General features: G+C 45.4%; 1 protein-coding gene and 1 long non-coding RNA gene across 4 annotated transcripts in view; one reads left to right on the forward strand and one right to left on the reverse strand.

The window, feature by feature from the left end:
* Positions 1-12,593, reverse strand: part of SNX10 (sorting nexin 10) — a 106,136-nt gene that overhangs the window by 28,011 nt on the left and 65,532 nt on the right. For all 3 annotated transcript variants that reach the window (XM_014593229.2, XM_006162393.3, XM_027765932.1), the window contains one exon: positions 9,332-9,378. In XM_014593229.2, coding sequence (XP_014448715.1) covers positions 9,332-9,355 — 24 coding nt within the window. In that variant the 5' untranslated portion in view covers positions 9,356-9,378. The remainder of the gene's footprint in view (positions 1-9,331; positions 9,379-12,593) is intronic.
* On the forward strand, positions 1,140-9,591 carry LOC114004751 (uncharacterized). The gene is made up of 3 exons (XR_003546821.1): positions 1,140-1,256; positions 8,822-8,998; positions 9,527-9,591. It is a non-coding gene; the product is annotated as an uncharacterized LOC114004751 (long non-coding RNA).

Below are 12,593 nucleotides of genomic sequence, written 5' to 3' on the forward strand. Positions count from 1 at the left end.
GTTATACCATAATCCTTTTTCCTCCATTTCTCCTTCTTGTTGGGATTTTGGGTGCACACACATACCCAGATTTTTTTTTAATAATTATTTTATTTAACTTTATTTTTTAAATTTATTTTATTTTAATTTGACCAGATAGGGACAGAATGAGAGAGAGAAAGAGATGGAAAGTGAGAAAGCAAGATGCCAGGTCTGAGACTCAAACCACGGTTGGCCATGTGGGAGTCCAGCGCTCTTAACCATCATACCACTTGCCGGCACCCTCAGATTGTTTTTCAAGTCATGAGGGCTAGGATTCGAACTAAGGTTGGCCATGTGGGATCCAGCTCCCTTAACCTCTAGGATGAGGGTAGGCCTGAGAGTTACCCTTTTGTACCTTGTGACATACTAGCAAAAACACAGTGAGAAAAGTGCATCTTTTTCAACAAGAAATAACCAGCATGCTGTGCAAAACTACCACACAAGAATGCAGTTGGGGGAACCAGCAGTTGGCATAATGGCTATGTCGCTGGACTCCCACGTAGTCGACCGCGGTTCGCGTCCTGGACCTGGTGGCTTAGAACTCATGCCGGGCCCATGTGCGTGCATGCCCAAGATCCCGAGAGGAGAATGGAGGAGAAGGGATTGCGGCGTGACCATCCCCCCTGGCAGGTGGTTTCTCGCTTTCTGTCTCTCTGTCTCTCTCTGTCTGTCTGGTGAGCGCACACGCCCTATAGCGAAAACCTCTCCAAAAAAAAAGAATGCAGTCGGCAAAATCCAGAATGTGAAAACCTCCACAGGACAAAGATGGAGTTCCTTCAACAAATCAACTGCACTAGGGAAAAATGGAGAACTAAGGACGTTAAGCAACCTATCAACCAAATGTGACATGCGGTCCTTATATGGATCAGGAGTAAAACAACCAACTAAATACACAAATATTTTTTTCCAAAATAACCAGGGAAACTTGAACACTGGCTGAATATTTGATGATATGAAGAAATCAATGTTTAATTATTTAAGGTGCAATAATATGGTTTGTTTCTGAAAAGGTCATTTGTCTAAAATGCATACTAAATATTTACTGAAGAAATTACACAATGTCTCAATTTTTTTTTTCCCAACTAACTGTATGGTAGCAAGAGGAAGTGGGTGGGGTAGGGGGACAGTGTGGCCAAGAGTTAGTGATTGTTGAAACTGGGTGAAGACACTTGTACATTACAACCCGGCATCAACACTTCGACCGTGGTGCACTGTGACGATCATGAACGAGACTGGTATGTTACTATAAGTGAGGTCCGTACTTTATTCAGAGCTCCCTCCTTTCATCCTGCCATCTTTTATCTGTTCCAGGATCCCATTCGCGACCCCATTTGGTATTTAGTCATCATTTTTCCTTAGGTTCCTCTTGGCTGTGACAGTTTGTCTCAGACTTCCTTTATTTTTAAAGACCCTAAGGAGTACTGGTCAGGTTTTTTATAACCATTCCCCCCAACTAGGATATGTCTGAGGTTTGTTTCATGCTGGGACTGAGGTTATGGGTCTGGGGAGAAAGACCACAGGGGTGAGGTGCCATTTTCATGACCGAGTATCAAGGGTATGCACTGGCAGTAAGAAACGATCGCTGTTGGTGTGGACCTCAGTCGCTCAGCTGAGGTATTCTTCATCAGGTTTCTCCACTGTAAAGTTACTCTCCTTTCATCTAACAAATGTGAAGGGAAAATTTGTGTTTATACGAATTCTTCTCTCTTTCTTTTTCCAAGCCACTTCTAATTTAATTGCAGCTAGCAAAGTATGTCTTGAAATATGTTAGAACACTAAGCTGGAAGGGTGAAATATTAAGCTATAAATTCTGGTTGACCTCAATTTTCTAAAAAATGACACATTCATATTAAGGAAAAGACTAGAAAGAAATAAGCCAAACTATTTTATGCCTTTACATTTTCCAAAATGTTCTTCAGTGAATAATTCTTTAAGAATTATTTATTTAATTTAATTTATTTATTTGTATTTGCTATAGGGCACATGCACTCACCAGCAAGAGACACAGAGAAAGGGAAAACGAGAAAGCAAGCCACCAGGTCCAGGGTTCAAACTGCAGTCACCCATGTGGGAGTCCAGCGCCTTAATAACCATACCACCTGCTTGCCCAGTGAACAATTCTTTTAAAATCTGGAATAAGATAGGGGCTGGACGGTGACACAACACTAAAACATGACACTCTGCAAGGCTGGGAGGGTCTTGGGTTTTGTGTCCTGAGACCTTCCTGACACACACATGCCCAGGGTTCTGGCTGGCTGGGCTGGGGTCAGTAGCAGTGCCAAGACTTGTGCTGGGAGTGCTATCTATCTGTCTCTCTCACTTATGGAAGAAATAAATGCCAGTAGGTAGTGTTGTAGTTAAGGTGCTGGATCTCACAAGGCCAACTGTGTGGCTCGAGTCCTGGACCAGACGGCTTGGAAAATCAACCAGGCACATGTTCATGTATGCCCAAAATCCCAAAAGGAGAATGGGACTGTAGCATAGCCATCCCCTGGGAGGTGCCTTCTCACTTTATCTCTCTTTCTCTGTCTCTCTCTCTCTCTCTGGTGAGTACACATATCCTATAGCAAAAAATTTTGAAAGACAAAATTTTGAGGGACCAGCAGATGGCATATTGGCTATGTCGCTGGACTACGCTATAGTCAACCGCAGTTCCAAGTCCCAGACCCGGTGGCTTAAACTCACACAAGGTGCGTGTGTGTGCATGCCAAAGATCCTGACAGGAGAATGGAGGAAAGGGATTGTGGTGTGGCCATCCCCTCCAGGGGATGATTTCTTGCTTCCTTTCTCTGTCTTTCTGGCGAACGCATGTGCCCTATAGCAAAAATCTCTCCAAACAAACAAACAAAAATTTTGGAAGATAAAAGTGAAAAAAATGACAGGTTAGGGTTAGAGTTTAAGGAAATATCAGCTCCCTCAAAGTAAGCAAAATGCAATGTCATGCTGAGAATGACAGCAAGCATCCTCTTAAACCTGGTGTGGGTTTGTAAAGGACAATACTCCTGGGTTCTCTTCTTTCCTTACAGAACAATGTAAATTGCTTCTCATGAAAACGACTGTTCTTTTCGATCAGGAAAGCTTAATAAGTAGGTATAACAGAGACAAAGAAATGAAAGGAAAGGGGAGAGAGAGAAAAGGGAGGTGGGAAAAGGAAAAACAACAAATTCAGCTTTGGGGAATGGGAGACAGCTTTGTCTTCTTTTGTGGTCTCCCTTCAAGACACTAGGCCATAGTCATTATTCTTTAATGTTAGTCACTGGTTCCAGCCCAGTCAGTTTCCAATCAGCTTTCCAATATCAAAACCACGCTTTCCTGGAGCAAGTCCAAAATGTTACCACCGGGCAGCACAAGCATACTGGATGGTGGTAACATGACCATGACCATGGCGGGGACGCTCATCCAACATGGCGGCACCCTGCCATCTCTCCCTGCAGTGCCCTGTCTCCCTCCATGGGGCACTCCTCATGGTCCCTGACCTCTCCTGGGCCCACTTGGGCTGCTCTACTCAGGTCCTCCCTGCCAAGGAAGGATGGATTTATTGTCACTGAGGTGTGGATAATGGAGTTGCTGGTATACCCACTATGAAGTATGTACATTTCAAAGGGGAAAAAACCCTTATCCTAAAGGCGTATATTTCTTTTTGTTTTCATTTGTTTTTAGTACTTTCTGGAGAGAAGAGAGACAGAGAAGGAAAATGAAAAATCACTCCCCAAGGGGAAATGGCCATGCCACAATCCCTTCTCCATTCTCTCCTGGGATTTGAGGCATGCACGCACACACACTGTGACCTTCAAAGCACTGGTCAGGGACTCGAACTGTAGTTGGAAAGGCACATATTTCTAAAGGGAGAATGCAGCCGTCATGATCCAGAAGAGCAGGGGAGATGTGCCCCTCCTTCTACACCCCACAGGTTTCAGTGCACCCTTCAGGTCACATCAGATACAGAGGTGCCTGGGGCCGAGGAACCAGCCCCAGGCTTTCAGGGAGGTAGCAGGAACACAATAGGGACCTGGGCTAGAACGCAGACCCCAGGTCACAGCCTGTGTCCAGCAAGACAAGGCTGCTCACTCCCACCGGCAAGAGAAGAGCCCAGCATGGGTGGCAGCAAGGGCCTTCCTTAGCCGAGCAGAAAAATCAGACGACTCACTGTGGACACTAGGATATAAAAGGAACAAAAATGCCTGACTCCACAAAACACACTGCCTGAAACGTGTTTCTCGTCACAGCCACCTGCCTTTCCATTTGGATTCTGGGTTCTGTCTCATTAAACAGAGGAGTTGATTCAGTGGGGTCCATCTAATTATTCTTATTAAAATATGTAACCATAATATTTTAATTGTAAATTAAAGCTGCATGCATGAATGAATCTGAATTCATTTTCATTTTACAATGGCCTGATGCCAAGGCTTTTTTATGGGGAAGATCCATCAGCTTAGATACTGCTCTCCTGGGAATCCAAACCGATGTGCAAATGGAACATGTTTAACTAACAAGGGAGACTCTCGCTCCCTTTTCTCCTCTCTCTAGATTTATTACTGTAATAAAGCTGTTTTAACAAGAGAGGCTGCATTTGAGTCCTCACTCCCCAAATCTTAAAAAAAAAAAAAAAGTACCAAATTTCTAGGCCAGCACTACCAGTTAGGAAAAACCAAGATGTCACTCTTAGGCTATTTGAATCTTGAACAAGGATGGTAAAATGGTTCTCAATTCACATGCTGTCCTCATGATTAATTAGTAATGTCTGCAGAGAGCACCAAGTGGAAAGTGCATACACACACGGTGAACCCTTGATCGAAATTCTAGGATGATTGGTGATATTGCATCAGGCCCTTACAGCATTTCTACTAAATAACAACCAAACACTCAGATACTGAAAGGTGCAACTGAAACCTCCTCTACTTCTTTTTCTTATTTTTGGAGAGGTTTTTGCTATAGGGCATATGCGCTCACCAGACAGAGAGACAGAGAGACAGAAAGCGAGAAATCACCCCCCAGGGGGGATGGCGACACCGCAATTCCTTCTCCTCCATTCTCCTCTTGGGATCTTGGGCACGCACGCACACGTGCGTGGCATGAGTTTAAGCCACCGGGTCCGGGACTCGAACCACGGTCGACTACGTGGGAGTCCAGCAGCATAGCCATTACGCTAACTGCTGGTCTCTCTTCTACTTCTAACTAGCATTGACTATAGTGTGCTGCTGGGGTAAGCAATGAGCTAAAAATACCTTTTATAACTGAGGCATTAGAAAATCTCTTCTTGACTTCTAAGTTGAGGCCTGAAGGGTAAGGAGTTAGCCACTCACCACAGTGTGAAGGCCAGGGGATGAGATGACTCCAGACAGTGGGAAAAACATCTGGAAAGCCCAGAGGATAAGAATGCATAGAGCATTCAAAGCCCTAAAATAAGCTCTGAAATAAGGAGAAGAAATGCTCCGGGGTGAGGATCGGAGAAAGCAGCAGTCTGGATCCTGAATGGCCCTAGAAACCACCTTTGAATGCTTCGACTTTGTTCCAGGAGCAACACACTTAGAAGCCAGGAAGTCATCCTGAGTACACGGAGAAAATGACAGCTGTGTGAGAACAGTAATATCTCCCAGCACGTGCGGAATCTAGCCTGTAGCCTGGCTATCTAGCCTGTAGCCTGGCTATCTAGCCTGTAGCCTGGCTATGCTTATTTCTTGCTGACAAACCCTGAAGTAAATTTTTGAACATTATACTACTTTTGACTTGAAGTAACTTTCTCTTTTTCAAGTTTAAATTTCCTTGATGTTACTGTATTATTGTATAATTATTTATAAGAAAGGATTTTTTCTTTGTTTCTTTCTTTCTTTCTTAAAGTCCCAGAGTGTGTGTGCACTAGCCGGAGATAGAGAGGGAGACAGACAGTGAGGGTGAAAACAACCCTCACTAGGGCATGGTCATTCCTCATTCCTCCGTCCTGTCACAAGTTGGGGCATGCACATGCGCGTGGCTGTTTTTCAAGACTGGAGCCAGGATTCCAACCACAGTCGGCCATGTGGGATCCAGCTACCTTAACTACCAGGCTACAGGGCTCTCCCAGAATAACTTTTTTAGGGTCAATGACATGTTTCTTTTATAGATGGTTAAAATCTGTGCTGAGGCCCAGCAGATGACAAGGTGGTTAAGGCACTGAACTCTCACATAGCCAAATGCAGTTAGAGTCCCAGACCTGGAGGTTTTAAAATCATGTCAGGTGTGTGTGCCTGCGTGCCCAAAATCCTAGGAGGAGAAGGGATTGTGTCATGGCCATCCCCCAAGGGGTGACTTCTCACTTTCCCTCTCACTGTCTCTGTTTGTCTCCTCTCAGGCAAGTACACACACCCTATGGCAAAAAAAAAACTCTTAAAAAAAAAAAACAGTGCCGGGAACCAGCAGTTAGCGTAATGGCTATGTCGCTGGACTCCCACGTGGTCGACCGCAGTTCGCATCCCGGACCTGGTGACTTAAAACTCACGCCAGGCGCGTGTGCGTGCGTGCCCAAGATCCCGAGAGGAGAATAGAGGAGAAGGGATTGCAGCGTGACCATCCCCCAAGGGGGTGATTTCTCGCTTTCTGTCTCTATGTCTCTCTCTGTCTGGTGAGCACACGCGCCCTATAGTGATAAACCTCTCCAAAAAAAAAAATAGTGCCTAGTTTTTATTCATTGAAATGAGTTTAAAATAAAAATCATTATTAAACCAGTCAACAAAAAGAAAAGAAGGAAAGAGAAAACAGATTAGAAAGTAAAACAAAAAGAAGCCTTTGTTGTTTTCACTGGCAGGTTATCTCCTACCTTGCTGGTATGAGAAAAACTTAAACCGTGCCTTTGGAATAGGGCTGGTGGTGGGCGTGACCCCACTCTGTGGCACAGCCCGCCCAGTAGTTGGCCCAGCAGAAGAGTGAAGAACTCACCTTACCAAAAGAAAGTCTGACCTTCGCCCTTGGCTACTGGGAGGCCACCTCCAGGCCCTGACATGCCCTACCTGAAAGGAGTGTCTTTGTTTACCCAGGGCTTCGGTCACCGGTCTAACAATAGATTATGATAGGAATTTGGGCCAGGCTGTATCAGTTCAAATCCCAGAGGAAATGGCAACCAAAGGTATTAGCTCAGCCCCCAAGAAGGGTGGAGACAAAAATCAGCCACGGAGATTGAACTCCAGTCAAAACTCTGGAGCCTGGACTGGTCCTGTGGTACAATGGTTAAACGTTATCCATAGGGATCTGGATTCCACACGGCCAACTGTGGCCTGAATCCTGGTCCTGGCAGGTTGAAAACATATCAGGCTCTTAGGTATGCATGCCCGAAATCTTAATGGGAAGGAAAAATGGTGGAAAAAGGATTTTGGCATGAGCATGCCCCATTGGAGGGTGCTTTGTACCCCTGCCCCCTAGCAAGCACCATGTACCCTCTGACAAAAATAAAATAAAATAAAATAAAACAAAACTCTGGACCCCTGAGGCGTGGGTGACTGTACCTGGCTGGCAGTACTCTGTGATGCTGTCACAATGTGTGCTGGCAGGGTAATCTCGCTCCATCTGCAGGGGTAGAGGGTGACCAAAAGCTCCACCTCTGGACCCCTTCCTGACCTTGCCCTATGCCTCTGTCTCTTTCTCTGGCTAGTTCTAATTTTATTCTTTCCCTGTAATAAACCGTATTTGTGAGTATAATGGTCTTCAGTGATCCTGTGAAGTTTTCTCATGAATGATCAAACCTGTGGGTGGTTTTAGCAACCCCTCTCCCCCAAAGAAAAAACACATGGAATTGGCAATGGAAGAGAGGGCAGTTAGTCTTGTGGGGACCACCCTCCACCTAGAGTTCACTTAACTTCACAAAGCAGGAAAAAAGTGACGAACTCACCTTACCCAAAGAGAGTCTGACCTTTGCCCTTGGCTACTGGGAGGCCCATCTCCAGGCTCTGACATGGACCAAGCAGTTAAGTCCCAGGATTGTTTAATAGAGAATGGGAAAAGAATATGCCAAGTCTTGATCTTGGTAGGTTTACCTCTGGGGGTGGAAGCTAGGGGACTGACTGGAAAGGGACACAGACTACCTTGTGAGCCCTGGAAATGCCTACACTTTGATCTGAGTAGTAGCTACTTAGGAATACATGTAAGCGGAAATCCATCAAGCTACACATGCAAGATTAGGGCACTTCATAAATTTTACTGTTGGGATCAGCAGTTGGCATAATGGTTATGTCGCTGGACTCCCATGTAGTCAATTGTGGTTCAAGTCCTGGATCCAGTGACTTAAACCCATGCCCGGCACGTGTGCGTGTGGGCCCAAGATCCTGAGAGAAGAATGGAGGAGAAGGGATTGCGGTGTGGCCATCCCCCTGGGGGGTGATTTCTCTCTTTCTGCCTCTCTGTCTCTCTCTGTCTTTCTGGTGAGTGCACGTGCCCTATAGCAAAAAACTCTCAAAAATAAATAAATAAATAGATTTTACTGTCACATGCATAATATAGCCCAATTTTTAAAAGTTTAAAAAAAAATGGGGGAACCCATCCTGTAATTAAAGGGTAGAAATGGGCTGGACTACTGAGGAGAACCTGAACCTAAAGCCAGGGCTAAAAGAAAGGGTGGGAGATCTAGCAAAGAGTTTCTAGAAAGATTCCCTGAAAAAAATTGTTTAGTAGTTCAAACTTGGGCAAGGCAAGCTGGGGATCACGTGATCAGACGTCTATGTGATTTGTGTGTGCGTGCGTGTGCATGTGTGTATATACTCCCTAGAAGGGCCCACATGCTGCTGTTCCATTTCACTAGTCTCCCTAACCAACGATGTGCATTGCATTACCATAGGTTGGCAGAACAGTGGCCACCCTCAGCAAAGGGCTGAAGTGGTATTTATCCTACCTTCCACCTTCCAGTCAAACAGAAGTTCAAGAAGCTGGGACTAGAGGCCTAAGAAGCCAGATTGTGGTCAAGAAGGAACAGCCTTATCCGAATTATACGAAATCAGGCACAGAGATCCACAAGGTAACAGCAGCAAAAAACTGAAAGCAAAGGCAGACGACGGTTCCCCTGGGTTGTTACCCAAAGTGAGAGAATTCAGGGATGAGTCAGTGGAGTAGAAAACAAGACAGCAGACCAGAGGGAGACTGTCCAAAATGAAAGGTGGAGGAGGCACATCCTGGGAGAAGGCACAGATACACCAGTGGCGCAGGGGGTGGGGGTCTCAGGAAGGCAGGTACACGTTCTTCCATTGGCCCTCCTCCAGAATGCCATGGATTTATGGTTAGTGAATGAAGAACTAACTCACGGTGAATCAAAATGCATGGGCTGTTTATTTCTGGATTCATGATGACATACCTCTTTCTGTTGTTCTGGAAACATCTTGAGCACAAGTCACGACTGATCTGAAAAATAAGATATCAACATTAGGTGATCAGGGACCTCCACACAGGAGTAGATAAGCCTCTCCTGGCCTCCCACCCAATCCCCTGAGAGAACCTGTCTACCCACTGTCCCAGAGGTGACCTTCTGCTCCTTCCACCACCCTCCCAGGCCAGCTGACTGGACCAAGACAAGCACCAACCCACGCTGAGGACTAGGAGCTGGACTGAGGTAAGTCCAAGGGAAATGCATGACAGGCCCTCAAACGGCAGAACCAGGTAGCTGGGCTGGAGCTGGAGCCTCACGGATATGATCAAAGTAGGCTGGAGACGTTGGGTTATAGACGGAGCCTGAGAGTAGGTGAAGGTGGTAGGTGGTAGCTAGACAGAGTGGAATGGAAAAGATGCCCAGTGAGATCTGCCACTGAGCACAGCCCTGACGGTTTTACTGCAAACTCGAACCTTCAAGGACCAAGTCACCCCTGTGACAAACTACTCCAGAAGTCGGACAAGAGATAATGTTGCCCAAAGAGCAGTGAAAGTCACTACCTTGACTGTGACCTTCAATCACAGGCAACCGGCCTGGCCTAGTTGTTTCAAGCCCTGACTGTCCCCTAGGTTGTCTCTTGTTCTTTAAACCCTAAGTGTTTAAATAAGCTTGCTGGAATTAACACCCATTTTCTGTTGGAAAAAAAAAAAAATTAAATTCCTTGCCTATTTCTGCACATATTTATTATTTTTTCTTTATAGTCTATTTATTTATTTCTTCCATTAGAGACGGAGACAGGCTTCTCAGCAGGGTCCCTATGCCACAACCCACCCCAGGCAGCCAGGATTGCGTGCATGTGCATATGCCTAGCCCATTGGACACAGGAAGACCTCAGAATGTGAATCTGGAACCCCCACCATATGGCCTCACCATCAGAGAGCACTGTGGCACCAATGTGTCACCACAGCCAGCCAACTTAATACTTTTCGAAGGGATAATTGTTTTAAAGTAAATTTTGTCAGAAGACGGGAGAGTTCAGTAGCATAGCTTGGGGTCTTCCTATCATCCTATGTCTGAGGATTATAGAAATAACATTTATCCAGAAAAGAGACTGCTACACAAAATACACACACAAAGGGCCAGAGAACTAAGAGTGAGAGGAGGTGATTGACCTGCTACTAGCTGACTAAGTGACTGACTATCAGAAGATGTTGTTTCTCAAGACCATTGCAGGTTTGGAGTCTCCCTTAGGCCAATCACAAATCCGGCTGAACAGACTAGCATCACGGCCAGGAGGCTGTTCCAGACACCTTTGCCCCTTCCTTTCCCTTCTTCCATCCCCGTAAGACCTTCCTCTGTTATTTTTGCCCAATGTAAACTCTTCCAGAACAACCAACATGCACTTTAATTCTGCACTAGCATAAAAAGCTCTTATCTTTTCAGGGTCAGTGGACATGTTATTTCCATCTGGCCACGCTACTGGGAGTCTATGTCCCCCAGGGCCTGACTCTTATTTGATGATAGTTTTATGAGGCCAATAAACTCCCTTTTTCCTTATAACTTATACTTTATAGTTGTTTCTTTTGGCTTGACAGGACACAGAGAGGAAATATACTCAGTTTCAGTCTCTCCTATCCTCTCATTCACCAATCGACACAGATCACTTCTGTGACCACAAAACATCTGTGGATTTCTCCTCACCAGTCAGCAAGCATGCACTTCTATAGTGGGCTCCAGCAGGGTGACCTCTAAGCCAATTCAATATTTTTTTTTGAGAGATTTTCACTATAGGGCACGTGCGCTCGCCAGACAGAGAGAGAGAGACAGAGAGATAGAAAGCGAGAAATCACCCCCCAGGGGGGATGGTCACGCCACAATCCCTTCTCCTCCATTCTCCTCTCGGGATCTTGGGCACGTACGCACACGCGCCCAGTGTGAGTTTTAAGCCACCGGGTCCGGGACGCGAACCGCGGTCGACTACGTGGGAGTCCAGCGACATAGCCATTATGCTAACTGCTGGTTCCTGCCAATTCAATTTTTTTGTGGTTGTTGTTTTTTCCTTAATTTACTATAGGGCAAGTGTACTTGCTAAAGAGAGACAGAGAAGAGGGAGAGAGAAAGTGAGAAAGCACCCCCCCCCAGATGGCCATGCTGCAATCCCTCCTCCTCCATTCTCTTCTTAGAATTTTAGACACAGACACACATATTCACCAGCCATGTTTTTACAAGCCATGGGCTCAGGACGCGAACTATGCAAGTTGGCTACGTGGGATCCAGCTGCCTAAACCACCATGCTACCAACTGGCCCAATCCAATTCAATAATGATGCTATCTACCTGGAGACAGCATCAGCTCCCACAGATGGGGGGCTCAGTCCCACAAGAATACCCACTTCAGTCTCCAGTCATAAGTCTGGGCCTCTAGAACTATTCTGACCGACCAGCTGTAAGCTGGAGTTCCCCTCCTTGGTTGTGATGAATTAACTAGAGCAATTCCTAGAACTCAAGGAAACACCTACTTACAGTTACTAGCTTACTATAAAGGATATTTCACAGGACACAGATGAGGCGATGCATAGGGCAAGGCATGTAGGAGGATGCAGCACCCTCTAGGAACCTCCTCATGTTCAGCTAGCCAGAAACTCCCCACTCCCTGTCCTTTTGAGACTTTATGGAGACTTCATTGCATAGGCATGAGATGCTAATAGACTGGGTAGAGAAACTCAGAAAGACCTGTCTATTCAGATTCTTCTGGGCTTTCCTGAGCAACATTCCTCTCTTCTAGATAAGGGGAGGGACCCTACGGAATGAAGGCCTTAATTTCTTTATGACCAGTTCTATGTCTGGCCTTGGGGAGTTTCAGAAATCAAGGAGAAAAGCTCAAACATTCATGAGCCAGGGACATGGATGAAAGCAAAAATATACCTACATTATATATCCTATCATACCATGTCAAACACTGAGTAACCCAACCACCTTGTTTATCATGAAATTGGATTTTCATTTCTATCAAAGCCACAAAAACATTCTATTCAGAATGAAACTGCATTTTTTGCAGATTTATAGCTATTAACCCACTAGCGATATACAATTCTATACACAGTTTTCTGTATTTCCAACATAGAAGCCAAGAGGAACCTCATGTGAAGGTAAAGGTGCATTCAAAATTGACCTCATGGTGGGGAGAACCATTCTAAGAGTAAGGGGAGATGAGTGTATTTTATTTTTTCCTTTATATATATATATATATA

The sequence above is a fragment of the Tupaia chinensis genome, unplaced genomic scaffold, assembly GCF_000334495.1.
Source record: "Tupaia chinensis unplaced genomic scaffold, TupChi_1.0 Scaffold139943_1, whole genome shotgun sequence".
Lineage (NCBI taxonomy): Eukaryota > Metazoa > Chordata > Mammalia > Scandentia > Tupaiidae > Tupaia > Tupaia belangeri.